Source organism: Candida parapsilosis, contig 005504 (assembly GCF_000182765.1).
Source record: "Candida parapsilosis strain CDC317 annotated contig 005504".
NCBI lineage: Eukaryota > Fungi > Ascomycota > Pichiomycetes > Serinales > Debaryomycetaceae > Lodderomyces > Lodderomyces parapsilosis.
The window spans coordinates 514,656-541,687 of NW_023503277.1; the positions used below are offsets into that span (position 1 = coordinate 514,656).

Below are 27,032 nucleotides of genomic sequence, written 5' to 3' on the forward strand. Positions count from 1 at the left end.
AGTTCTCTCTGACACAAGTTTTCTCACAACACACACACACACACACTCTCTCTCTCTCTCTCTCTCTCTTTAGGAAGCAAAAATCAACATCAACATCAACACCAACAACAACACCAAACAACATCAACAAACAAACAAACAAACAAAAAGACAAGTTCTTATCTAGAGTAGTATACCCACACGCATCATATAATTAATTCACTTTACCATACTGTGTCATAATCAATTGCTCACTTAGCTTTCCTATAAAGTAAAAGAGCACAAGATAAAATTATAAATAGATTCTGGACACGACACACACACTAACACACACTTACTCATACACACAGCCAATAAACATATTGCTTTCCAATTTTAACCGCGTTACACAGCCCAAACACCACACCAAATCAACTATACTCACACACTAACACACACTAACACACACTAACACACACTAACACACTTACACACTCACACACTCACACACTCACGATCAATTACAATGGCACAACCAATGGGTGTTCTCAAGGAGTATACGTTACCCCAGGTTGTCAACAACAAGACATCAACCTCCAGCAAAATGACAATAAGGGAGTACAAGAAAATTGGTGAGGGAGCATTCGGAACCGTTGTTGAAGCTGTATTGCGATACGCTGACGATTCATCACCTGATGCAACAACAACAACAACAACAACAACCAAAACAACACCACCATCCATCACCAATGGGAATTCAAACGAATCCAAGTCTAATCAATCAACCAATGGGATCCACAAGGATGGATGGTTAGGTCCATTTGCAATTAAACGCGTACCGGCACAAACTGAATACAAATCAAGAGAGTTGGAAATATTACGTGTTGTGCATCATCCCAATATTGTCAGTTTACGATTCTTTTTCGACAAGAGAAGTTCAGCAGATGATAAAGTGTATCAAAATTTAGTCATGGAATGTTTACCATCAACATTACAAGCAGAAATCAAGTTTTACCGTCAATCAAAATATACTATACCCTATCCACATATGAAGGCATACACTTTTCAACTAGCAAGAGCAATGTTGTACTTGCATGGACTTGGTGTGAGCCATAGAGATATAAAACCATCAAACATTCTTGTTGATCCATCAACGATACAGCTCAAAATTTGTGATTTTGGCTCAGCCAAAAAATTGGAACCTAATCAACCGTCAGTTAGTTATATATGCTCAAGATATTATCGAGCACCAGAATTGATTGTTGGATGCTCATTGTACACCACCAAGATAGATATATGGGGTTTGGGATGTGTTATTGCCGAAATGTTTCTTGGAAAACCCATATTCCAAGGTCATTCCCCCGAAACCCAATTGAAGGAAATTGCCAAATTATTGGGTCCACCACCAAATACTTTTTTCTTCAAGAGTAATCCACAATACAGGGGTAATATGTACACAACAAGATTGTTTAGTTGTACAGTTGAGGAACGATTTAGACAAATTTTCAGTAATTCACCACCTGATGCTATTGATCTTTTGATGAAGATTTTGGTTTATGATCCTGAACAAAGAGCAAGTCCTAGAAAAGTGCTTGTCCAACCATTTTTCAATGAATTGAGGAGTAAAGATTTCAAAGTGTACCCTAGAGGTGCTTCAGAACCGATATTTTTGGATTTATTCAACTTTAGTGATTTTGAGTTGGATTTACTAGGGCCATACAAGAATGACCTCGGCCTTGTATGAGAGGGAGAAAAAAGAGATACAGAGAGAGAGATACAGAGAGATACAGAGAGATACAGAGAGATACAGAGAGATACAGAAGAAACGCAATCAAGGCTACATGTTTGGCTTTTTGGACATACAGTATGCAACGGTTTAATTCTTTACAATTTGGGCCGTGTTTGGTTTTTTTTTTTCACAAATGCAGGAGTGTAATTAGCCATTTTTTGTTTTTTTTTTCAATTTTATAGAGTTTTTTTTATCAACTAGGTTTTCAAAAACCTGGTACACCAAAGTGATAATTTGTTCCTGTTTATTTTGCATTTTATAAAGCCAAACTGTAGCTATATTCATCCTCGATATTCTGTGATAACCACAATACAATACAACTCAACATGACACAACCATTGCACACGATATTTGACACACCCATACCCAATGTGGGGAACAAGTAATGTTTCATCAAATATTTCAAAATGAAAACCATAAAACTACCAGCAAGACCACCCGCCAACAAACTGAATCCTAAAAACAATATAGTTCTAGCGGCCCATACATAATTGGTTCCATCATCAAACATTCCTGCGCCGCCACCGCCACCGCCTTGTTCACTATTCATCAAGTGACTCTTTTCTATCGAATTAACAATCAACATACCCAATGACGAGCAAATGAATGGTAACCAGTCGATAAAAGTCACATGCACATCTGATGCATTTACGGTTTTGGAATATATGGCTGAATCTACTAATGACCAGAATCCAATTGCAAATAATCCACCGGATAAATAGATTCCAAACGCCCTTAATTTGGCTGATTTGGGTAATCTGAGATTACCAAGGCTGAACCTAAATAAGTTGTTTGAGTGGTTTTCCATTGTGGTGTTGGGCAACTGCTGTTTATGGTGGATGAATTGTAGATATATATGTACTTTTGTTGCTCGTTGTTTGTGAATGAGAGAGTTTTTGAGATTTCAACTTTTCTCAATTCTCCAAAAACCGAGAAAAAAAAAAAAAGAGGTTATTTGTCGCAACTGACAAAGCCTTTCAAGAAATTTTACCACCAGAATGGGTATTGCTCTAGATCCCGAGAATAATGACGATCTTTACATCTTAAAGAACAAGATCAAAGAACCTACAGCCATTACATCAATTCGAATATCTCCCGATGGGACAAAAATTGCATTGGCTGTTGAAAATAAAGTCAAAATTTACACAATATATGAAGGAAAACTCATTGGCGAACTACTAGGCCATACAAAGGGGATATCCGATATCAAATTCTCCCCCATAAACTCATCCATCCTCGCATCATGTTCCGATGATTTGACGATACGACTTTGGTCCATAAATAAATCTTCATCGAAATGTATCAAAATCTTTAAAAAGCACACCTATCACATCACAACTATCCAATTCAACTCCAAGGGTAATTTACTAATCAGTGGCTCAGCTGATGAAACTATAACGATATGGGACATCATCTCGGGGAAAATCTTGACGACATTAGCCGCCCATTCCGATCCAATCTCGAGTTTAACCTTGACGCCAGACAATTCAATCATTATAAGTGCATCTTATGATGGATTGATTCGATTATTTGATTTAGAAAGTTATCAATGTTTGAAAACCCTAACTACGAGTACATCATCGCATGGAACTGCCACCAGTTCACTTTCAACTACTGATTTACAAAATTTCCCCGTGGCAAATGTCGAGACATCCCCCAATGGCAAATACATCTTGAGTACAAGTTTAGATGGAACTATTCGATTGTGGGATTATATGCAAAACAAAGTGGTAAAGACATTTATTGGGCCACAAGAGACGCCCATTTGTGAAAAGTACAATTGTGAACTGAGATTTGTAATTTATAATGGATTGAATTTGATTGTTAGTGGTAGTGATGCAAATGGTGTCTTGTGTTGGGATATTAAACTGAAGCAAATGGTGTGGAAATACCGAGATAGTGATTTAAAACATGCAATTTTGTCTGTTGATATATTTGAAGAAGGGAAATTACTAGTCACTGGTGGTTTGGATGGGGTTGCTAATATATTTGAAATAAATGCCAATTGGAAACAAATGAGCCAATAAAATTGGTTTTCCAACCAAATGTTATGTTTTCATCTTTTTGATCCACGAATCCATTAGACTCAGCTCAATCTCATCAAACTTGTTGAATTGAATTCGATTCTTTAAAGATGATGCTGCTGTTGCTGTTGCTGTTGCTGTTGTTGTTGTTGTTGTTGTTGCTGTTCCTGTTGTTGTTGCTGTTCCTGTTGTTGTTGCTGACGTTGTCATCATGCTAGGTGTTGCTATTTCTTCCTCGCGCCGTTGAGTGGATGGTAGAATCAACTTACCCAATTGCTTGTTCTTGTCTTTAGATAGTTCTTTGAACAAGTATTTCAAATACTGAAATAAAACAATTTTATCATTACGCTCTGTAATAAGTGACACCATGTCGTTCTTTAATTTGTTGAATGTTTTCAGTTGATTATCCAGTAATCCACATTTGATGTCAACCTTATTCACCACCTTGGTGTGTATTTTTTGGAATTGTGTTTTCGTTTCAGCATGTAAATCCTCTTGCACGGGGCTACTAAGAAAAGTATCATTGTCCTCGTTGATAGTGATGGAGCTGATATCGAAATGGACTTCGTGGTCGTCCCTATTTGTTTCAACTTGATCGTTCCATTTAGATTGATTATGATGCATTTCCGTTTCAACATAGTACGATTTAGGTTTGAAATTTGCATGTTGTTGATTCCACAATTGTCTTCTAGTGATTAATTTCTTTATGAATTTGGATCCATTGTCAATTTTACGATTGATAAATGTGTGCTTCAACAACTTACTTGCATCAAACCTCATTTTGGTATTTTCAATAAAACACACACTCAAGAAATCCCGGAAATTTTCTGATGCATCCAACAGATCCAACTCAATAAGTTTAATGAAATCACCATTGGTTTGACATTGTGAGATTAACCGCAATGCTCTCATTGGTGCAATATGGTTCTGTAACGGTGGTTTCCCTGTCAACATCTCATACGCACAACATCCCAATGACCAAATATCAGCTTTGAACCCATGACCTGATTCCGAATTCAAAATCACTTCTGGTGCCATCCAATATGGTGTCCCCACTGTGGTGTTGCGTTTGGAAAAATTTGAACTCAATTGTGTACTAACGCCAAAATCAGTCAATTTGATCTCTCCCCGTTTATTAACCAAGATATTTTGACTTTTTAAATCACGATGAATCTTGCCTTGGTTATGTAGGTATTTCAAAGCTAGTAGAACTTCCCTCACAATGTATGCAATGGTTGTTTCATCAGAAATGGTCCCCGGTGTCAACAAATCAAAAATCGATCCACCGTCAACATACTCCATAATCACCCAAAGCTTGTAGTTTTTAACGAATGACCCATAGTAGGATGTTATTTGAGGCGATTTACATTCACTTAGGATTTGAATTTCTTTGTTGATTTCAATCAAGTCGGTTGTATCTTGTTCAAGATCAATTTGTTTGATTGCAACTTCTTGTTGATTGGATTTGATTATACCACGGTAAACAACACCAAATCCACCACGTCCTACTTCTTCGTACACCTCTATCTCATCACTGGAGCAAACTTTCATTAAAAAAAAAAAAAGGGAAAACACGTTATCGTGGGTTTGGGATATTGTTTTGTCCCATTGATTGCGAAAAAAAAAAAAAAAGAAAGACAAAATTGACAAGGAAATAAGGACTGGTAAAAGCTGGGTCCATCATTATTAACCTACAGAGATGCTAGAAACGACACTAAGTAGAATATCAAGGGCGACTAGTATTAAGCAAACCATCCCACTTCTACGGCTCTCCACGACTTCCTTTGCCACTAAAGCTGCTTCGAAACCCAAGAGCAAACTGAGGGACTCCTTCGAAGACTTGTTCATCTACAAGACGCTATCATCATCGAAATCACAAGAAAATGAACTTATCAAATGTACGATATTCAACTCCCAGGGGCAAATGACACATCATGGCAAAGACGTACCGAAATCGAAATTCATGAAGCAATATAATCTAGTGCCTCGCGATTTCCGCAAATTGTCCAAACACACATCAGCACTGGGTAGTACCACCTCCACCATCGGCGCTGCCGCCACTAACAGCAAAATGCCATCTTCAACCATGCATAATATTGAATTAGTTCCTAGTTTGGTTACTAGAAAGAACTGTATCATGTTGAACTTGCTCAATATTCGAGCCCTTATCCAAAAAGATCAAGTGACGATTTTTGATTCGTATTCATCAACTTATTCAATCAGGCATGAGAGTCATTCACAGCTGCAACTCCTAAAATTAATGGAGAGCAAACTTCAAGAAAACACTTCAAACCATCAAGTGAAGGAGTACTACGAGTTTCGGGCATTGGAAGCAATTTTAATCCATGTTATATCCAACCTCACCACCGAAATGAAGGTTCACAGAACCATACTTACCAATGTATTATCCGGGTTGGATGAAAGTATAGAGCGGTACAAATTGCGATATTTACTTATTCAATCGAAAAAGCTTGCTCAATTTCAACAAAAAGCCACATTAATCCGAGATTTGCTAGAGGATTTACTAGAAAGAGATGATGAATTGAATGATATGTACCTAACTGACCCAAGAACCGGGACCAATCACGCTGAAATCGAAATGCTATTGGAGTCATACTACAAGACAGCTGATGAGATTGTTCAAACAGTTGAGAATTTACGATCACAAATTAAAACCACAGAAGAGATTATTAATATCGTGTTGGACTCGAATCGAAATGAATTGATGCTTCTTGGTTTAAAGTTTTCCACGGGGTTATTGTCAATGGGAGTGGCATTGTATTTGGCAGCATTGTATGGAATGAATTTGGAGAATTTTATCGAAGAGTCCGATGGTGGGTTTGAATTTGTGGTTGTGGTTTCGAGTATTGCCCTAGCGGGGTTGCTCTTTGTTTGTGTTAAAAAGATTAAAAAAGTGGAAAAGGTAACCATGATGAATTTCAAGGGTCAAAGAAGGTGACGATAGCAACTCCAGAGAAATAGCGCTTCTTTAAACACTTTTTTCATCATCCTTTTTCATTCATTCAACAAAGTATATATAAAAAAATAATAAAAATGTTTTAGAGCTCAATACGTGAGCATAAATTTAGGTTGTTCATTCTCTTCAGTCTCTTCCTCCTTATTGGGAAGTCTCTTGAACAATTCAATCAACTTCTGTTCTCTCACATGGTCAGTGTAGATCTTGTAAGGTGCAACAAAATTGGCCAATTGGTATTCAAATGCAACTTCAGCAACATAAGTTGAATCAATGAGATGGTAACAAGTATACAACAATGCCACCAAAGCTTCATAATTACCAGTTGTTACAAAATAGTCTAGTACTTCATGAACAACTTTTTGATTTGATTCAGCAGCAACCTTCAACAAGTTGACCCAATCACCATCTTTTTTCAAAATGGAAATGGCCTTGTTGAATTTCTTGTTCTTAGCGAAAAGCAAGGCTGAAATTTGTCTGAAATACACAAGTGGATTATTTTCCAATCTTTCTGCTAAATCAATATGATCAAATCGATCATATGATTGAATAGCATCTCTCAATGCCTTGTGGTCATTCTCCTCTATTAATAATGAATGGTATGCATCATTCACCACTCTATTGTTCTTTTCCAATACTGAAACCAAAAATGGTTTGATCATGGGCAAATTGTCACTCTTGACAAACATTCTAACAACTCTAGGCAAATCTAATCTTGGTGACAAAACCAGCAACAAATCAACAAGTAATGAAGGTTGCTCGTTGATGTAAAATTGAATGGCCTTGTAGTATATTTCCAAATTTGGCGCTTTAACGACAATCTCCTTAAATGATGAGTGCTCAAATGCAACTTCGGATTTATCAATCATGGTCAATGCTGCATTATCCCATTCTTCATAATGGCAGTAAAGGAAAATCAATTCAGGATATAAATGAGCATCTTCGCAAGCGGTGATAACTTTAGGGATATTGATCCTTGACCAAAACAATTTCAAATGTTCCATCACTTTCTCAGGACTGTATTTGGAGTAAAGAATGGCCAATTCAGTAAACATCCCCTTGTGAGCTCTTTCCAAACCCAACCCGCTTTCAAACAAGGCAATCAATTCGGAGAAATATCCATTGTATTCATAAGTCTTGACCAACTCTGGCAACTCTTCAGCATCGATAATCAAATTCAAACCACAAATTTGTGCCAATCTGAATTCCTTATTTTCAATACAAGCATTGTTGACTTGCTTCCAAACTTCAGTGTTGGAAGCTTTTCTTGCGCAATCAACAGCAGCTTGATAGTCACCAAGGTAAACCAATGTGGTGGCGAGCTTGGAATATTTGGAAACATTGCTATATAAAATCTTGGCTGCTTTGTAGTTTTTAGCTTCAAACAACTTGTCACCAATAGCTTCCAAATCAGCAACATTTGTTCCCGAGACAAAGTTCTCCATATCACTCAATCTATTCAACGACGCATAAACATTGATAAATGCACCATCAATGACTGGTTCTCTCAAGGTTTCCCTTGCCATCTCCAAAAATGGTAACAATTCCTCTTCCTTACCAGCATGTTCAGCAATTTCAATCACTTGAGCGTAATTCTCTGGGTTTTTGGATTTGACATATGAATCAATAGCTTCTGGGATACGCAATCCATCCAATTGTGCCGTACCAAGTTGGTACCATAATTCAGATGTGTCATACTTGTCAGCATACTGTTCTGCTCTGTCCAAGGAAACAATATCTTCAATCAACACCTTCATGGCTTCAGTTCTCAATTCAAATTTGTCATAAGCTTCAAATGCTTCTTCATTAAGACCATTATCAATACACAATGGTGCAATTTCAAGCGGATCAAATTTATCGAGCTTTTCAATGTAGCTTGAAACTTTGGAAGAATCAGCTTTGATGGCAGTCAAAATCATCAATCCTTGCAATGAAGCATTCTCACTGAATGGTGATGGTTCCAAGATAATTTTTTCCAAGAGCTCCATTAATTCTTCTGGCAATTCATTTTCCATGAAAGCCTTGACAGTGATTGAAATTGGTTCTGGATCGTCCAACTCTGGAATACCAGTGGAAATAACTTGATCAACCAATTGTCTTCTGTGAACATTTTCAGAGGAAAGAACTTTGTTCCACAAGTCAAGGTCAGATTTTTGCAACAAATATCTTGCTTGATACTTGTACATCTTGTTTTCATTTGTAACTTCAATCAATGCATCATCATTGCCACCTTTGGCGTAACAAATGTATGCCAAATATGGATCCCTCTTTTCACAATATTTACCAACAGTCAAAGTATCATAATTGTTGTTTTCTTGTAAAAACTTTTCAGGAGAATTGTTTGAGTCAATGTAAATCTTGGCCAAGGCATTGTAAACTTCTTGGTCATTTGACCCTCCTTCTAATGTCTTTTCCAAATATGGCAACAAAATCTTCAACCTGTTTCTTTTCTCAACTTCCTCAACCAATGGTTTGATTGGAACTCTACCCAAGACTGACATCAACAAGTTCTTGATTATTGATTCATCACAATCAACATCCAATAACCCTGCAATAACCTGAGGAGTGTTTTCAGGGTTAACGGATTGAACATAGACTTCAATAAATTTAAAGTGTTTGTTTTTGTACAAGTACAAAATCAAATCATGAACAAACCCAAATCGATCACAAACAATAACCAATGGCAATTGATCTTCCAAATTGGCCTCCTTCAAGAAATTCTTGACTTTTTCACCATTGTAAACGTTGTTATCTCTAACAACTCTTTCAATCTCCTTGGTTTGACCAATCTTGGATGCAGCTTGAATATACTTGAAAACAACATCAGGGTCTTGAGTCAAATTGACAATCGAGCTCAAGTAATAATACAATCCTTCAGTACATTTGTACTCTTCAAACAACTTGATCAATTTCTTAGCCCCAAGCAAATCAGAGTATTTTGTGGCAACTTGAATAATCACTTGCAAGTTTTGCTGTAAATTGTGGCTAAACAATTCCTTCAAACAAGCAATAGATTGATCAACATTCAATTGTCCAAAGTAAGAGACCAACCAGTCATTTGGTATCACGTTAGTGTGAACAATGACTCTCTTGATGTCTTTCAAATCGTCATAATGCTCCAAAGCTCTCTGATACAATCCAGATTTTTCACACAATTTACCGATAGTTGGTTTATCATAGTGACTAAACATTTGGTTCCCCAAAATAGCATCAGCAACTTGTGGTGCATGCAACAAATTAATTTCCAAAACCTTGGTTTGCAAATGCCCTTCAGCTGGTGAGTCATTCTTTAATGCATCCAACAAGAATGCGGTACCTTGTTGAATGTAATTTTGAGAAAAGAACAAATCAGCAATCTGTTCAACATTCAATTGGGTATCTCCAGACAACAACGATGTGGCAAATTCACTGGCCTTGTCTGGATTAACTCTAACCAAATTTTGGATCAAGTTGGTGTAATCGGGATTATAACCCACTTTTTGGCAATATGGCAAAATCTTGTCAAATTGACCCAATTCAGCAAGACATGAAACAACCTTGATGTTGACATTAGCCCTGATATACACGGCCAACGCCAAAGCTGCATCCCCATAAGACTTCACAATGTCTCCCAATTCCTCAGATGAAGTCAACTTGTCTTCCTTCAACCATTTTTCAAATAAAGGCTTACGATCTTGTTGCAAGACTGGTTTTGCCAATTCAATGGATTCATACTTGTTCAAGGTACCTCTGTCCAACAAGGTTGAGAAATATTGCAAGATTGGTGATATTTGACCTGGTTGAGGCGTGATATGTTTCAACTTGTTGATGGTATCTTGTGTCCGCAACTGCTCGGAAGATGCAGCAACTTTGGCGGCATTGGTGTAGTCACCTTGGTTCAAGTATGTTTGAAATTGCTGATTGAGTAAATTCTCGGCACCAGGGAAGCCACCACGTCCAGCCAATGAAATGGCCAAAGGTACGTTAGACAATTTATTCAAAACGTAAGGGATAATCTTATCTCTGCTAACTTCAACGCTCAATACTTGACCTGATTTATTGATGGTCAATAATCCTGTTCCATTGTTGTAGCTAGCTGCCGTAAAAACAGGATCAGCAGTGATTCTATTGACAAACAAATTTGCTCCCGATTCCATATCGTACAAGTGAATGAAACCGTATTTGGTTAAAATGTAAACAATTCCATACTTGTTTGAAGCTTGCAAACTTATTGGGAAATCATTGCTGGCATCTGGTGGGAAGAAAATATCAACAACTTTCTTTTGGAATGGCGGGTTGCCATCGACATGGTCAATTTCAATTATGTGCATTTGTCCTTGTCCTTGAGCATTCTTGTTTCCAACACAAAACACTTTAGTTGGATGGGCGGCTCCGCTCAATGTCAATGAAGCAAATTTGCAAACATGGCCTTCAATTGGCTGAGAAACATTTCTTGACCTCGAGTACAATTGAATATGACCGGCAATTCTACCATCTTCTTGAGCAATACCAGTAACAGCAAACCAATTCAAATCTGGCTCAGCAACGAAATTGATAATTTGAGCATTGCTCAATGTATGATGTCTATCAGTCAATTTAGTTGGTCCGTCATTGGTGCCATCAAACACATTCCAGAAATAAATCAGCGATTGTGTGACCAAACCAAGATGCTGATCATCAAGCCATTTCCAAAATATAACTGGCTCGTCCATAGTGTAGGCTTTCAACCTTTGTTTGGACCCCAAATTGAAAACTTGCAACGTGGTTCCATTTGCTCTTAAACTAATGACAAATTCCTTTGGATGCATGATAGCATTATCTGCTGACATATTCTTTCTTGTAACTTCGTTGTTATTTTTCAAATCAACAATAGCAACAGTGTTACCCAGTGGACCGGATTCACGCACACATATGTAGTGGTCAGACTCCAAAGTAGTGGATTTAAAGTCCAATGACGACTGCGGGATACCCAATTGGGTCAACTGGGTAAGCTCAGTAAAATCAATTGGAATATCGGACATTGTAGAAAACGCAAAAATAGAACTTTTTCTTGTTTATAAAGCGGGTGGGTGGTCAGTCAGTTTAGCTCTTCTTATACGTTGACTCGTCTTTGTATAAAATTTCAAATGGTGTATTCTTTTGCCTTTAAGTTCCTCCTCCCCTATTCGTTGAATAATCGTTGTTGGTTTTTAATTTTTCGTTGATTTTTCGTTGAACTGTTAAAACCTTGTTGCTGTGTTGTCCCAAAATAGAGAAATGTGACACAAGACATATATAGACTAAAAGTTTTTTACGTCATAAAATTGTATTTTTTACAACCGATCTTGTTTTTAATCAACTGCAAAAAGCTTTGTTACAATCTTGGAGCTACACATAATTACAATGGAGGTCTCACTTCTTCAATAGCATCATCTACTATCCTGTTTGTCATTCCCGTGGGACTATCACTGTCTCTGATGGCCTTGTATCCCTTGAGAAGCTCATTGGCACAATAATATTCACTACCATACCAGTCTCCAGTAAGCATTGAGATCTCCAACTTCTTGTTATCCAATACCTTTTCAGTCTCGGTTTTGCTTGTAATATCTGGGTCCCGTTTGAGGTCCTCCGTGTTTGCAAACTTTCGATTTGTCTCCCAATCAACTAGCCAGTAGCCGATATTTTTAACTGCAATTTTAACATATTCTGGTGTCACAAACAATTCTGTTTCCTCTTCCAACTCCAAATCTACTGCGGCGGTGGCCGTTTTTTGTAACTCATTTTCGTCATGAGACACTACTGTGTCGCTCATACTAGTACGACTAAGCTGCAACTGTCTTCTCCAAAGCACCAATGACTTACAAAAATCTTGTACGTATAGGATTGTGGAAGTTGGCACTCGTACCAGTTTGGGTGCCAATGATGCCAACCGGTGGCATCTAATAAATACAATCAATGAGTAAATATAAGATTTGATGGTGGGACTCATGTACACTGTATTCAATTTCGATCTCAAATTGAGTAATGTTGATTGATAATTGGGTATGAAATTGACGTTGTTGTTATATTCACTGACAAGTGGGAATGTGACGCTTGACCAATACATTTCCTTCAAATATGGATATATTTTCTGATCGTAAAGGTCAAACTCCAAGAATGGGATGATAGTGAGTAACAGGGGTTTGACAACTTCAAATACAATTCCGTCACATTTGATGGTTGTCGGTAAATTTTCTTTGGTTCTGCTTGAATGTTTACCATAGTTATCCATTTGCAAGAGTAAATTGTACAATTGCTTCTGTCGTATATGATCCAAGTGTTGTAGATTTTGCCATATGATTATACTTCTAAATTGAAGTCCATTGTTCACTTCAATTGTTGCATGATGAAGAATATCTTCAATACTCTTGTGTTTAAGTAAATCAATCACGATATACTGTGATTGATTAAACCCACATGGTTGTAAAATCCTATCAATAAAGTGGTTTGTTGATTCCACTGCATTGTCACAGCATACTGCAAGTCTCTTGTTTGTAATGAGTGATATTGATAGGGCTGTGTATACACTTTCCATATTGTGTGTGTAGGAAGATGAGGTTTATGGGAAACAAAGAGTTCTGGTACAATATAAAGGAGCTTTCTTGAGGATGATGTCATAAAGCTATGAGTGTCGCAATACAAAAGTTAGTGACATCTGATACTGAGCGCTACCGCAATACAGTTTTTTTTTTTTTTTTTCATGCGAAGGGGGAGGAGGGGCGGTGTGTGAATCAGTTTTAGTGTCAAACGCGCAGGCTAAAGAAAAACAAAAAACAAAAAAAAAAAGAAGAAGATTGTAGAGTTGTTTATTGGGAAGGAATGGAACTATAGCTCGATGTAGGCTGTGAAGGTAATTGCTAAATAAGTCACTAATGGTGGATGTCAACTTTGGACTATATTGACCACGAATTGAAAACAGGTTTAAACGTTTTCTCTATGACTCAACCTACTACAGCACTACATAGCTCTATTCTAAGTTGTAGGCGTGTTTTGTGAACTTCCTCATTATGCTTCTCTATCAAAAATACATTTACACTTGTTCTTCTTCTTTTGAACTCTTTGCAATTTCAGTTTCATTCACTTCAGTTCTCAATTGTGTTTTTTTGATTTGTGTGTAAGTATAGTGTGTATTTGGTAGCATTTTATGTGACAACAAACACAAACACGTGAAAGACTGAAAAGAATTTTTAGTTATATGCAGTACTTTTAACTCCAAAAGTAGTTAAAATCAAGCAACACACATTATACACACGAAGTACAATAGGACTGCTTTGTTCTCAATATAGGCCAGATTCATAACCATAATAAAAGCATCATCATCATCCCGTCCATTTTTTCCAAAACAATCTTTGTCTTTTGCTTTTAGTAAACAACAACTGAAAGGTCAAACACATCAATCAATTGGAGGAGGAATAGGGCTCAGATATAGTACCATCACTAACTTAGTTTATTATTATAATTATTATTACTATTACTATTACTATCATCGTCATAAACTTTTTATAAAGAACAACAAAACAAACAAAACAGAACGAAACAAAACACACTACCCCCCTCTGCCCCCCATAAGATCAGACGAAAAATAAAAAAATAAAAAAATAAAAAATAAAAAATATTGGAAAACTATAATCTTTCGTTTATTTTATTTTTACAACCAAAACAACCAAAACAACCGATAATACACAACTACATTCATCACACCTTCCTCATCTAAACCACATAAGATCCAACTAGACTAAGAGACAATTGGAGACAACCTTCATTCTTACATTCGTTACTATTACCCAGTTTCATTCCCACTAACTATTCTCAGAATATTTTGCATTTAGTCTGTCCACTCCTCGTCTAAATTGAGAAAAGAGTAGCCAACCAAAGATGCATCAACCATCACCCAAAATGGGATCATTCCCTACGTTTATACGTGAATCAGAGCATTCTCCGAGATCATTGGACTCGGCATTCCCACCATTTAACCCTTCTCACAAGTATAGAGGTGTATACGAAAGAGCTGGGTTTGATGTTAACAAAAAGGGTTATAAACAACAACATTATCACCATGGTGACGACAGAGGATCAAACAGATCAATGACAAGCTCAACCCGCTGGGGACCAAGAAACCAATCAAATGATTCCTTTGGCAACAAGAGTAGTAGTGGTGGTGTAAGCTTTAAAACAGCCACAAAGGAAAGTCTTCCGTTGGTTAATCAATTGCCAGATACAAGAGTAAACTCAAACGGATCATCTTCTGGATCGAGTAAATCCAACTCAATGAACTCATCATATGGCGGTCAGATGAGCGGCTCTGCTTCAACCAGTCATAGAACTTCGCCTGAATATTCTCAATATCATGAACAATCACAACAAAACACTTCAATATCTACCGCATATCCTGAACAAAATCAACCATACGGGAGAAAGTACTCGTCTGCTTCAAATGGCAGTCGTGATCTGTCTGGACAAACAGTAAGGACTGTTCGATACGACGATGAAGCCGAAAACCATACTTTGAGTAACACAAGTCCAAATAAACTACAAAAGAATGTAAAGAACCTAACGCTCGACTTGAATCATAACAATAGCTATGACAATACTGGAGAGCAAGAGTCAACCCATACTCAACAATTTGCATCCCACAACCACCCGAATTCTTCTATGCATTCATTCCATTCAAAGCACTCCATTTCTTCGCATCACTCAAACAAATCTGAAGTTGTGTCTCATCATTCAGATCGCTCAATTGGATCACATCATTCAAACCAGTCGTCGCATCACTCAAATAGATCAAATGGGTCCAACAACAATAATGTCCATCAAGAAGTAATTCATGAAGTGCCCGAATCCATGGGCTCCAATGGGGAGAATGGACCCACCTACACTTCCCGGTCTAAAGAGGACAAATACGCCCAACATGGATATCAAATCCCTACACCAATGTCAGCAAGCAGTTACAGTCATGTCCCTCCACCACAGCCGTACCCGCAACAACAACATCATCAACCACTGCAACCATTTGATCCGAGAAAGACAAGAAAGCGTCCACCCATGATGATGAATGGACCACCCAATGGCTCGCTTGGACCACCATATCCTCCTCAAGCGAATAGAAATGTGGTTCCACCTTCTAATCAAGCTGTCCCGTATCCGATCAGTCCAAACTATTCACCTAAATTGCAACAACAATCTTTCGCAAACCAAATGGGCGGGGTGCCTCCCATGTCAGGTCCAGGAAGGGTCACTTCTCCAACTCAGTATCACCCACAGGGAGGAGCACCACCATCACCACAAATGATGCAAAAAGCAACTTCGCCAACTGGCATGTATCATCCAGGTATGCCGAATCCAGGTATGCCAAGATCAATGACTGGTATACCGACTCCAATAAATCAACCACATATGCCTGGTCCGGGTATGCCTCGATCCATGACTGGCATTCCTCCAGGACCTCCAACTTGGCAAATGAATAGTCAACCACATCCACAATCGCCTGGATATCCACCTCGCCTGCAGAGGAGACCTGTGCCCCCTTCAATGGTTAGTCCAACACAGCAGCACCACCACCACCAACAACAACCATATTCACAACCACAACGTCCAATGCATCCCCAACAAATGGCACAGCCCCCAAGAAACCCACATCAGATGGCGCCACCTAACCAACGCTATCAAACCGGTGTTCCTAGACAGCCTACCTACTCCCAAATTAGAGATGATAAATTGTCTCCTGCTTTGAACGAGTTTAAGCAAGATTTGGAAAGTCGTCAAACTTCATCACCTCCCCTGACTGGGGCAACTCAATTGGAAAATGTGTCGCCAGATTTGCATTCTGCCAAGCACGAAAATTCCCTCAATGGACGTCTCATGCAGGACAACAAAGAGAATACTCCATATACCATTAAGGGCCAGCAAAGTGAGTATCAACAGTTCCTATCAACCGAGCCTGTGAATACATCTGATGATTATAAACGTGGATCTACTGTGAGTTCAATTCTATCAAAAGAGTCAATTGATGAAGAGGAGAGACGCATTGAGCAAGAATTGGAAACACAATTGCAAAACTTGAAAAACGGTGGTGAGGCTGAACATTATGAAGGAGAAGAAAGAAGCGTATTTGAAAAAACCTCGCCTCAGAAATCTATTTCAGGCCAATCAACTGTATCAACTACACGCCCTCCAATTCCACAATTTAGTGTACAGGATGTCGACGAAGAGAAAAAGGCTAGAGATAGCTCAGGTTCTAACAACACTAAAGATAGCAATTGTGATGATATGTCAATCGCTTCAATTGAATCGATACAACCATTGTCAGTGGCCCATTCAAACATTTCCCCTACTAAAAGGGATGTAAAACAAATGAATGGTGATGTCAATAATCCATACAGCGTTCCGGAAAGGAAAGATTCCGCTGAATTCACTAAAATCATTGCTGAATTGGATCAATTTGAAGATGAAATGCCGAAGTCAACCCCCGACGTTTCTGAAACCGCTATGGATAATAACTTTGGCACACTTAATGGTCCAAGCAATACCACTGTTCCTGATGCAACTCCCAAAGTAAACCATTATGCACCCGGCACGGGACCATGTCGGTCATGCAATCAACTCATTGATCCATTCGCCAAAGGATCACTCAAATCCATTTTTTCCAAAGCCGGTGACTTATCAGGCCAGTGGCATCGCGCATGCTTCAAATGTTCTTATCAATCATGTACCATCCATTTCAACAAACAAGTCCAATGTTATGTCTTGGACGACGAGCCATACTGTTTCCAGCATTATCATTTACTCAATGCCACAACTTGTAAATCATGTGGTGTTGGAATTGAAGGATCATGTATTGAGAATGATTTGGACGAAAAATGGCATGTACATTGTTTGAAATGTAGTTGTTGTTTTGGACAGATTCAAGATGATTATTATGTCGTGAATGATGCAATCATGTGCGAGGTTGATGCCAAGCGGTATTTGCACAATGGTGGCGGTGGTGGTGGTGCAAACTCCGGTGGTGATAAAGTTGAAAAGAGAAGAACGAGAATGTATTATGCTTGATGAGGAGAATGAGGTGGGCGAAAGAGTGGTCGGTGATTGGAGGGGGTGTAATAGGTGGCCACTACGTTGTAATATAGATTTTCTTATAGACTTTGTAATAACAACATTTTATTTAATTGAGAGGGATCAAACGTAGCTATTAATCTACAATAAATCGACTTCAATTAGTTTTCAAAATCTATAACAAAAAAGGAATAACCCTACACCGGTTCGCTTCACTTTAGCTCACTCTAATATTGATGGGTATGAATATGAGGAATATGTTCAACTTTCACATATGGACGATAAATTGGTTGCCACATTTGCGATTTAACCCATGCCAAGCAAGCCTCATAATCTCTTGGTACATTGACATACTGCCCATTTGGTCTATGTTCACTTTCCACTCTAGCCAACCCCAGGTTCAAACTTTCCAACACAACGGCGGTAGCAACTTTAGCACTGACTTCATTAATCTCAGTTATATCCGGCAATAACCCGCCCTTGGGGTCACGAATCTTGGGGGACAAGATACTCAATTGTTCAACGGCTGCAGAAATCATTTCGTCACTGATTTTCAAACTACGTGACAAGACAGATCCGAGAACTATACCGGGGAACGCAAAGCAATTGTTGTTTTCGGAAATGGCGATACCGTTAACGGGTGCAAATGGTGATCCGGTGGCAATCAATGCTTTATTGTTTGTCCATTTCATCAAGTCTTCAGGCACAGCTTCGTGAAGTCGGGTTGGGTTGGAAAGGGGGAAAATGATGGGATCTGGATTGTACTTGTACATGGTCTTGACCACTTGTTCAGTAAATGCCTTGGGGCGGGTTGAACAGCCAATCAACACTGTCGGTTTAATCTTTTCAACAACTTCAACCAAGTTGGTCTTGTCGATACCTTGCCAGTCTTTATCTTGTTTAGCATACACTTTTTGCGATGGTGTAGCTTCGGTTGATTCAGTGATTAAGCCATATCTGTCCATGAGGTACAATTTTGAATGAATTTCCTCATCGGTGAACCCATCGGTTCTCAAATTTGATGCAATTTGAGTGGCAATACCCATACCTGCTGATCCGGCACCGTAAACCAAAATCTTGCTATCATCCATTTTACGATTGGTGGCCTTGAGAGCAGCTTTCAAAGCAGCAACAACAACACACCCAGTACCTTGAATATCGTCATTGAAACAAGGTAATTTATCCCGATAAGACTCCAACAATTTTCTAGCTGCTGTAGTTTCGAAATCCTCAAAATGTAAAACAGACGATGGGAATCTTTTTTTGAACGCTTTAACAACCTTGTCCAAGAAATCATAGTATTGTTTCCCTTCTACTCTGGGAAACTTGTTTCCCATGTACAATTCATCATTCAATTGAGCTTTGTTGTTGGTACCTGCGTCAATACCGATACACAAAACTCTTGTAGGGTCAATACCGCCTGCAACGGTAATAATACTACCTTTACCAATTGTGCTAGTGATTTTGTGTTAGTAAAAGGCCAAAAAAGTGGTGTTTCGTGAAACGTCTCTGCTTTGATATTATACATACATTAGAATTCCTGCGATTGACCATTCACCGATACCCAAAATTGCTGAACCATCAGTGATGACAGCAACATCAATATCCTTCTCAGTTCCAAACGAAGCCAACCTCTCTTCAATCGTTTCTGGTGATGTTATATCTAAAAAGCAACCTTCTGGTTTTCTAAATCTATGAGAATAATCTTCAATTGCGTCACCAATGGTGGGGGTATATATAATTGGCAACATTTCCTTGATATGCTTCTTAACCAAGGCGAAATACAACACTTTATTCTGTAATCTCATTGAATCCATGAATGAATTTTTGGCCAAATCATCAACTCTAATTTTGAATTGCGCATAAGCTCTATCGACTTGTTCTTCCAATGTATTGACTTGTGTTGGTAAGAGTCCTACAAGTTTGAAAGCTTCTCTTTCCTCGTCGGTAAATGCTGAGCCTTTGTTGAAAAATGGGGAGTTCAACAATGCAAACCCATCAAGCGGACACTCAGTTGGACCTTCGGTTGACAATCTTGTGGTTTTCGGCTTCAAAGTTTGAATTGCAGCATCTAAACCGACTGGTGTTTTGACTGTATGGGTATGGACATTGGTTGTCACACTTCTTGAAACTGCTTTGAAGAGTGAGGGGCTTAGCGATGGACCCCCTTTAGTGAGGAATTGTTTAGCTAATGGAACCCTTAATCGAAGCATCATTTGAACGGGCGTGGTGTTAAGCAATTGCTATCTATTATGAGTATGCTTTACAATTGAAAAGACCAGCTTTAAATTGATCGTGGGATCATCTATATATAACTCAAAAAAACAATTGCTGTGTTGGTAAATTTCAAACTAAAGTTTCGGATGGATGTCAAACCGGTGCGGCTTCCATTGCAATCTATAGTAGTTTTTGTGTAATATTTAGAGTCGGTTTTTCTTTCCGTTCCGTTGATGGAACCTAATGAAGAAAAAATAAAACCCCTCGCCAGAAAAACTAGGGTAGGGTGTGCGTTATAACAACGGCGAGAATGGAATTCAGTGCAAAAGAGTAAGGCTTCTGTACAGTGAACAGGCGTGTTGTTCATCAAAAGAGGAGAAAGGAGGCGTGTTGGTGTCTTTTTGGTGAACCTTACGTTTTGTGTAAGATATGTCATATTCTCGTACGTTCTTTCCCAATTCCATAATAGCTTGTTTGATCTAGCCGGGGGGAGATTGATGTAACGAAGTAGAATAAATAACTGTGTGCGTGCACTGCATATAACCAGTAAATGACAAAGCGATAGTCCACCAGTCCCCAAGTTCGAGGTTGAGCAGAATTATACAAGGCCGCAGTTAAACAACTCAAGTGATGCTCAAACCATTCCGAGATATTCAAGAGAGAGTAAATTTTAGCGATCACATCATATAAATATTAACTTTCCTGTTTAAACTGCAAATCTAATTCCCAGACTGGCTATATACTTTGCGAAAATCCTTTTACATTTACTCAAGAACACACGTGGCTGAAGCATCAGAACAACATTATCAAGTTTCAATTGTATCCACTGATACTTGACCTGGCTTCAGTTGGCACCCTTGTAAACTTGTCTTTTGACCAATTTACTATCGATTTGACCTTTCTTGACCATACTAGTCAAAATTTCAAAAGCAACTTGGGCTCCATTTGTTGCAGTTACTTCAGCAAAATCGTATGCAGGTGCGACTTCAACAACATCAGCACCAACAACGGTCAAATCATCAATTTGACGTAAGATGTGAATCAATTCTCTTGGTAACCAACCTCCTGACTCCATAGTTCCGGTTCCAGATGCAAATCCTGGATCCAAAACATCTATGTCAACTGAGATATAAGTGGGTGTGTTTTTTGGAACCCTCTTCAAGATTTGTTGAGCAACGTAGTCAGAACCTTTCAACCAAATATCATCAGCCTCGATTCTCAACCAATTTTGTGCATCATCGTCCTCATAATCAGCAAGACTGGATAATTTGGTCCTAATACCAGCATGAACATTGTTCTTTGTGGTCAACCCTTCTTCGTATGCTTTCCACAACATTGATCCGTGGTTCACGTCACTAACTTCAGTACGCCAGAATGATGGATACTTGTCTGGTTTCCAAGTATCCAAATGAGCGTCGAAATGTACAATATTCACAGGACCATACACTTTATTCAATGCTCTAATATGAGGTAACAAAACAGAATGGTCACCTCCCAAAATGATGAATCTAGGAGGAACTTGATCAACTTCAACTGAATCGCCCACCCACAACAATTCTTCAAAAGCTTGGTCCATTTGTTGGAAAGCCAATTTGTTATCCATTGGAGATACTGGCACATCTCCACAATCAACAACTCTGGCCCACGATTTGTATGGGTTGAACATGGCCCTATGGTTGAAACCACGCAAGCTGTATTGACGTTGAGATGCATCTCTAATAGCTCTTGGACCGAACCTTGCACCAGGTCTGTACGACACAGCAGTGTCAAACGGGACACCAATGATCCCAACATCAAACATTTGCTCGCGATCGATGAGGCATTGAACGTGATCCAAGTGTGCAAAAGTGGCTATTCCTTGAAATTGCCAAAGACTTCCCCATTTCTCTTGCAAGTCAGTGGCACAAGAAACTGCAGTTACAATGCTTAAAAGTGGAAGCAACTTCATTCTGACAAAACTTTAGACGATGAGGAAAGCTCTTTTGACCACTCCCCATGATTCACAATTGGATATCGGTTCTAATTTATAATACACCTTGGTTTCCTTCTCCCAAAGTTCAACTGTGACGGAATTTTTATTTTTCTCAGCTAAAAAGATTTAGTTCAGTGCGCAAATCGATACCCGCTGAAACCAAAAACGGGAAAAATTCCGTTTTCCCAAATCAATAAGATATTCCTTTGCAAAGGTTGGGAAGAAACCTAGTTTAAAATTTCTGTCGGAAAAATGGGATTGAGGGATTTAAAGAATGCATTCAAGCGCATGGACATTCATCATGGACAAGCCCCTTTATTCAATCAAAATGAAGCTTCTCTGAGCCAACAACAGCAACCAAAGCAGCACAGCCAACATAGTTCAATTGACGGTGAAGACATTTTCAACCACCCAATTGCAATTGGTGAACCGCCAAAAATGTTTAAGCGGAATCATCATGAGCTCACACCTCAAGGATGTACGTTGAACCAGCCAATTCAAACAAACAACTTTTCCAACAACTTGACATTGGAAGATCAAACATTCCCAATTTGGACCTTGCCATATTCTTTATGGTTAACGAAAGATCCGGGTCAGGACTTTGGTTTAGCTTTGAATCATACGGACGCGAATCAAAGAGTGTTTGGACCAGAACCAGATGCCAAAGTTGCTCAATTCTATTTCAACCCTCCAAGAATCAAGTCATTTGTTCTTTCAGGTGAAGGCTTCAACAATGTAAAGATGACATTGCATGATCATCGAAAGATGTCGGTGACTGCCAGACTTGAAAATCAACAAGGATGTGTTGAGGTTCCTTTGATACAGGGTATGGGCTTTATTACTGCTATATATGACAGAATCAAGCCCATTATTGCCTCACAAGTGGGATACCAAGAATTTAAAAAAACAGGGCAAATTGATGGACTTCAAAAGTACCAAGTCAAACTATTCAATCAAGTAGTTTGGTCCATTTATAGTGATATCGAGTTGAAATTGACTGACCCAAATCATATAGTTGGACAGAGTCCAGGTACGGTGCAAATTTGTCGTGGTGACTCTTCCCATTATGACGATGCTGTCGGTTGCTATCCTACAGGTGCAGATATATCAGGAACCGTAAATGGAGATAGAGGAGAGTATAGAATCAAGTATGACATAAAGGGTAGATCAAGATCTGGTAAAACAATAATTTGGGCATTGCCTCATCATCAAGAAGTGGTGACCTCCGATGGTGATACAGACTTGAAGTTGGACTCAACTACAAAAGGCGTTATGAGGGCATACAAAACTAATGAATTGGTTATGCAAGAGCAGGACCTTCCAATAGATGTGATGTGGGATCCATGGACGACTTTCGCAAAAAATGCCCACTTTTCCGATGCAACTTTGCAGTTGATCCGTCAAGCTGCTACTGAGGAAGTTAAGCAGGATGTAGTTGGCATGGCTGACATTGATTCAATGTATACTTCTGGAAAAATTTTGGACAAATTTGCTTACATTGCCCACGTTTGTCACTTCATCTTGAAAGATGAAGGTCTCACAAATGAAATTCTTCCTAAAGTAAAACAAGCCATTGAGATATTCGCCAAAAATGAGCAAAAGTTTCCTTTAGTTTATGACACTACTTGGAAAGGTATCATTTCTTCAGCTGAACCTGGTGCAGATTTTGGTAATTCAAATTATAATGACCATCATTTCCATTATGGTTACCATATACACGCCATTGCCTTGGTTGCCCACATTGATGAGGGATGGTTACATGTCAACAACAATCTAGTTTACGATTATGCAATTGCACTTCTTAGAGACATTGCCAGTCCTAGAGCTGATGAGTTTTTCCCACAATCGAGATCGTTTTGCTGGTATCACGGACATTCATTTGCTCATGGAATATTTGCTTCCGGTGACGGAAAAGATGAGGAGTCATCCAGTGAAGATTATCATTTCGTTTATGGAATGAAATTGTTCGCCAATGTCGTTCGCGACCAGGCAATGGAAAGCAGAGCCAATTTGATGCTTGCTATTATGAGAAGATCAATGAATATGTACATGCTTTACTCGGACGATAACAAGATTGAGCCTTCCAAGTTCATACCTAATAAAGTTGCTGGTATATCCTTTGAGAACAAAATCGACTACTCTACTTACTTTGGTAGAGGTACAATTGGTGACGAATGGATCCATGGGATTCATATGTTGCCTATCACACCTATATCAGGATACATCCGTGGGCCAAAGTTTGTCAAAGAAGAGTGGGATCAAAAACTTGCTCCCATAGTTGATAGAATTCCTGATGGTTGGAAAGGTATATTGATGTTGAATAAGGCATTGTTTGACCCAAAGAGTTCGTACGATTGGTTTGCCAGAAAAGACTGGGACCCAGCTCAAATTGATAATGGTATGTCCAGAACATGGTCGTTGACCTACACCGGTGCACTTGTTGGTTAAAGCAAACTGCGTGACTACTGAAACAGGATTGCATTTGATTATATACATGTCTATCAATAATAAATCACATTCTTAGAACCCTTCCGGAACACCTTTTGCGTGCCTAGCGTGTTCCCCTTTGAGCCCCAAATACAAGTCCACAGGACCGTTGTCTGTTGCATCTAATCCCAACCACTCCGCTTGACCTTGTTCTATAAGTTTCAAAGTTCTGTAAACTTCCACTGAGCTGTACGGCATACCAGTTGAAGGATCAAAGTACTTAACTTCTGTACCTGAAACCATGCACACTTTTTTGTTCCCATTGGGCAAATACAACCCTGTAGGTGCTTCTGTTTGGATTACTATTTCTGCGGAATTATCCTCTTGATCACTCTCGGCAATTTCCACAATATCTTGCTCTACTCCCAAGCGAGGTAGCTTTTTCAATTCATCAAACATTGGGTCATCTTCATTAAGGTCGGTAATCGGTGTGAACAAATCATCCTCCCTGTTGTCTTTTCGTGTATATGGATTCTCTTGTTTGCCTATGCGTATTATCGTTTTCACCTCATTGGACCTTCTTGCTGCTGGCCAAAGCGATTGTTCCCCAAAAAGTATTTGTTTGACATTAGAGGGGATTAGTTTGAGGTCACGTTTGTCTTCATTGAAGTCAACAAAATACACTGTATTTCGCGTCACTTTCTGCACAGGTCCCTCAAAGATTTCTTGAGATGAGTGATCATTAGATGGTGCATGCATGTTGTTTTCTGGGAGTGGTGTGCCTTCAGTTGAGCTTATTTCAGTCATTTCGTTAGCGGGAATGGCCTCTACTAAATCTTGCTTTGTGTGAGATGGTCCGTTTTCTCCTTCACTAAGCTCATCCGCAAATTTCACCCGCTTCGTTAGATTTTTGTCTAAAAATCCTGATTGCTCTTCATTGAGGGTATGCTCGGGTGCATTCTTAATAGGGTATAGCTCATCCTGAGACTGCATTTGGCGCTCTTTGGTACTGAGATCTCCCCCTGCGCGATCAGCATTGACCTCACTGTCTTTATCCAAGTCCCGTACTTCCATCTTTTTCTCATTACTATCCACCATCGACCCCGAATCCTCCTGCATCTCTGCATCTGACTGTTTATCCTTCGATGTGTGATGTACTTCTTCCCTTTCCTCTGACTTTGCGACCGGCCCAGGATCAAAAGGGGTTTCATGTCCTGGTTCACTCTCACCTCTATCATCAACTTGGGCTTCATCCGTCACCTTGATTCTTGCCTTGTCGCCCTCCTTTTTCACCTTCTCAATCTTTGTCTCCTCTTCTGGTTTTATGTCCCCTTCAGCCCTAGCTTCCTCTGCACTCTTTGATTCCTCTTCCTCATCGATCTTTGCTTTTTCATCTTCCATTTCAACTTTGACCTTCTTCTGATCTTCTCCATTTATCAATTCGCTCTTGTTCATGTCTTCTTTGAAGTCGGCGATGTCCGTCTTCGATATAGTCACGGAATCACCTTCATTATCATGCTCTACTATTTTCTCCATCAATGAACAATTCATACCTTCCAAGCGGTCCACCTCTTCTTGCTGCGTCCTCTTTTTCTCCTCCATTATAGCCCTCTGATACGGTGAGTCATAGTCGATTGAAAATGGTGCCCTGATGACAATCGCCTCTTCTCCTCCCCCTCCTTTTTTCTTCTTACCTAACCTTTTCCTCTTCTTCATGTAAAGTTCAAATTGCCGTCTAGCTTCCGCTACTTCTTCATTTGGGGTGATGTATTCTCCTTTACTCACCCATCGTAGAACATTCTGTAATTTAATTCTTTTTGACAAAAGCGATTGCCTTTGACGTTCCTTTTTCACGATTTCCTGTTCTTTAAACTTATTCAAGGATTCTATATTTTCCTTTTCCGTTTCGGCAGCCTGTGCCATTCTCTCGGCTTGTGTTAATTCTCGAACATGTTTTCTCTCCACTGGGACATATTTGGCTTTCCTCTCCTCACTTTGTTTCAATCGATCAATTAATGCTTGTTTGCTTTCAACTGCTGAAGATCGAGAAGAGGCTCTCCTACTTGACATCAACAATGAATCTGAGGTAATCAAGGGTGATTTCTTTGCTCTCTTCACACTAGGTTTTTCCGGTATCTTTTTGATCTGGGGAATAACAGTCTTTTTCCTTCTCTTTCGTATCCTCTCTTGCCTCTGTAACTCCTTCTCCCCTTCGCTTTCATTGGAATCTGATGCAGAAAGGTCTGAGTCTGATAACACCTCGTCTGAATTGATTTCTTGTACTGCTTCACTTTCTTCTTCTTCATCTTGCTCGTCACCAGAGTGCCGCGTTATTTCTCTAGTTGTACTCCCCTCATCCGCATCCCCCTCGTCCTCATCACCTAAAGAGGCTCCGTCACTATCCTCCTCAATAAACTCTTGGTCATCCTCATCGTCCTGGAAAAGTAGATTCACGTTTTCATCATCTTCGGTAGCAAACTGACTGGTGGTGTTTTCAACCTCGTTTGCCTCTCCCTCTAGTTCAATAAGCTGTTTTAGCCTTGATCCTGCATTGGCACGTCTAGCCCTAGTAGCCATCAAACTCTCGAATACCTCTTCATCTTCCGAATCACTCATCGTGGAAGT

At 39.2% G+C, this 27,032-nt stretch overlaps 12 protein-coding genes across 12 annotated transcripts; 5 read left to right on the forward strand and 7 right to left on the reverse strand. All coding sequences in view use genetic code 12, as the record gives it.

Annotated features, from left to right (window-relative positions):
* Positions 1-484: 484 nt before the first annotated feature.
* CPAR2_602180 (serine/threonine/tyrosine protein kinase) lies at positions 485-1,702 on the forward strand (the record flags this gene model as incomplete). Its single annotated transcript, XM_036808135.1, has 1 exon — positions 485-1,702. One exon carries the CDS (start codon positions 485-487, stop codon positions 1,700-1,702), a length of 1,218 nt encoding a protein of 405 aa, XP_036662985.1.
* Positions 1,703-2,003: 301 nt separating this feature from the next.
* Positions 2,004-2,555, reverse strand: CPAR2_602190 (uncharacterized protein; the record flags this gene model as incomplete). Its single annotated transcript, XM_036808146.1, has 1 exon — positions 2,004-2,555. One exon carries the CDS (start codon positions 2,553-2,555, stop codon positions 2,004-2,006), a length of 552 nt encoding a protein of 183 aa, XP_036662986.1.
* A 190-nt stretch (positions 2,556-2,745) lies between these two features.
* Positions 2,746-3,774, forward strand: SWD3 (Swd3p; the record flags this gene model as incomplete). Its single annotated transcript, XM_036808157.1, has 1 exon — positions 2,746-3,774. The coding sequence occupies one exon, from the start codon at positions 2,746-2,748 to the stop codon at positions 3,772-3,774; it is 1,029 nt and encodes a 342-aa protein (XP_036662987.1).
* A 21-nt stretch (positions 3,775-3,795) lies between these two features.
* Positions 3,796-5,322, reverse strand: CPAR2_602210 (uncharacterized protein; the record flags this gene model as incomplete). The annotated part of the gene is made up of 1 exon (XM_036808168.1): positions 3,796-5,322. One exon carries the CDS (start codon positions 5,320-5,322, stop codon positions 3,796-3,798), a length of 1,527 nt encoding a protein of 508 aa, XP_036662988.1.
* A 148-nt stretch (positions 5,323-5,470) lies between these two features.
* On the forward strand, positions 5,471-6,730 carry CPAR2_602220 (uncharacterized protein; the record flags this gene model as incomplete). The annotated part of the gene is made up of 1 exon (XM_036808179.1): positions 5,471-6,730. The coding sequence occupies one exon, from the start codon at positions 5,471-5,473 to the stop codon at positions 6,728-6,730; it is 1,260 nt and encodes a 419-aa protein (XP_036662989.1).
* Positions 6,731-6,837: 107 nt separating this feature from the next.
* CHC1 (clathrin heavy chain) lies at positions 6,838-11,745 on the reverse strand (the record flags this gene model as incomplete). The annotated part of the gene is made up of 1 exon (XM_036808190.1): positions 6,838-11,745. One exon carries the CDS (start codon positions 11,743-11,745, stop codon positions 6,838-6,840), a length of 4,908 nt encoding a protein of 1,635 aa, XP_036662990.1.
* Positions 11,746-12,101: 356 nt separating this feature from the next.
* CPAR2_602240 (uncharacterized protein) lies at positions 12,102-13,277 on the reverse strand (the record flags this gene model as incomplete). Its single annotated transcript, XM_036808201.1, has 1 exon — positions 12,102-13,277. The coding sequence occupies one exon, from the start codon at positions 13,275-13,277 to the stop codon at positions 12,102-12,104; it is 1,176 nt and encodes a 391-aa protein (XP_036662991.1).
* Positions 13,278-14,638: 1,361 nt separating this feature from the next.
* Positions 14,639-17,788, forward strand: CPAR2_602250 (uncharacterized protein; the record flags this gene model as incomplete). Its single annotated transcript, XM_036808213.1, has 1 exon — positions 14,639-17,788. One exon carries the CDS (start codon positions 14,639-14,641, stop codon positions 17,786-17,788), a length of 3,150 nt encoding a protein of 1,049 aa, XP_036662992.1.
* Positions 17,789-18,018: 230 nt separating this feature from the next.
* MAE1 (malate dehydrogenase (oxaloacetate-decarboxylating)) lies at positions 18,019-20,007 on the reverse strand (the record flags this gene model as incomplete). The annotated part of the gene is made up of 2 exons (XM_036808224.1): positions 18,019-19,246; positions 19,322-20,007. 2 exons carry the CDS (start codon positions 20,005-20,007, stop codon positions 18,019-18,021), a joined length of 1,914 nt encoding a protein of 637 aa, XP_036662993.1.
* Positions 20,008-20,852: 845 nt separating this feature from the next.
* CPAR2_602270 (uncharacterized protein) lies at positions 20,853-21,956 on the reverse strand (the record flags this gene model as incomplete). Its single annotated transcript, XM_036808235.1, has 1 exon — positions 20,853-21,956. One exon carries the CDS (start codon positions 21,954-21,956, stop codon positions 20,853-20,855), a length of 1,104 nt encoding a protein of 367 aa, XP_036662994.1.
* A 276-nt stretch (positions 21,957-22,232) lies between these two features.
* ACF2 (Acf2p) lies at positions 22,233-24,428 on the forward strand (the record flags this gene model as incomplete). Its single annotated transcript, XM_036808246.1, has 1 exon — positions 22,233-24,428. One exon carries the CDS (start codon positions 22,233-22,235, stop codon positions 24,426-24,428), a length of 2,196 nt encoding a protein of 731 aa, XP_036662995.1.
* Positions 24,429-24,500: 72 nt separating this feature from the next.
* CPAR2_602290 (uncharacterized protein) lies at positions 24,501-27,023 on the reverse strand (the record flags this gene model as incomplete). The annotated part of the gene is made up of 1 exon (XM_036808257.1): positions 24,501-27,023. The coding sequence occupies one exon, from the start codon at positions 27,021-27,023 to the stop codon at positions 24,501-24,503; it is 2,523 nt and encodes an 840-aa protein (XP_036662996.1).
* Between the last annotated feature and the right edge of the window lie 9 nt (positions 27,024-27,032).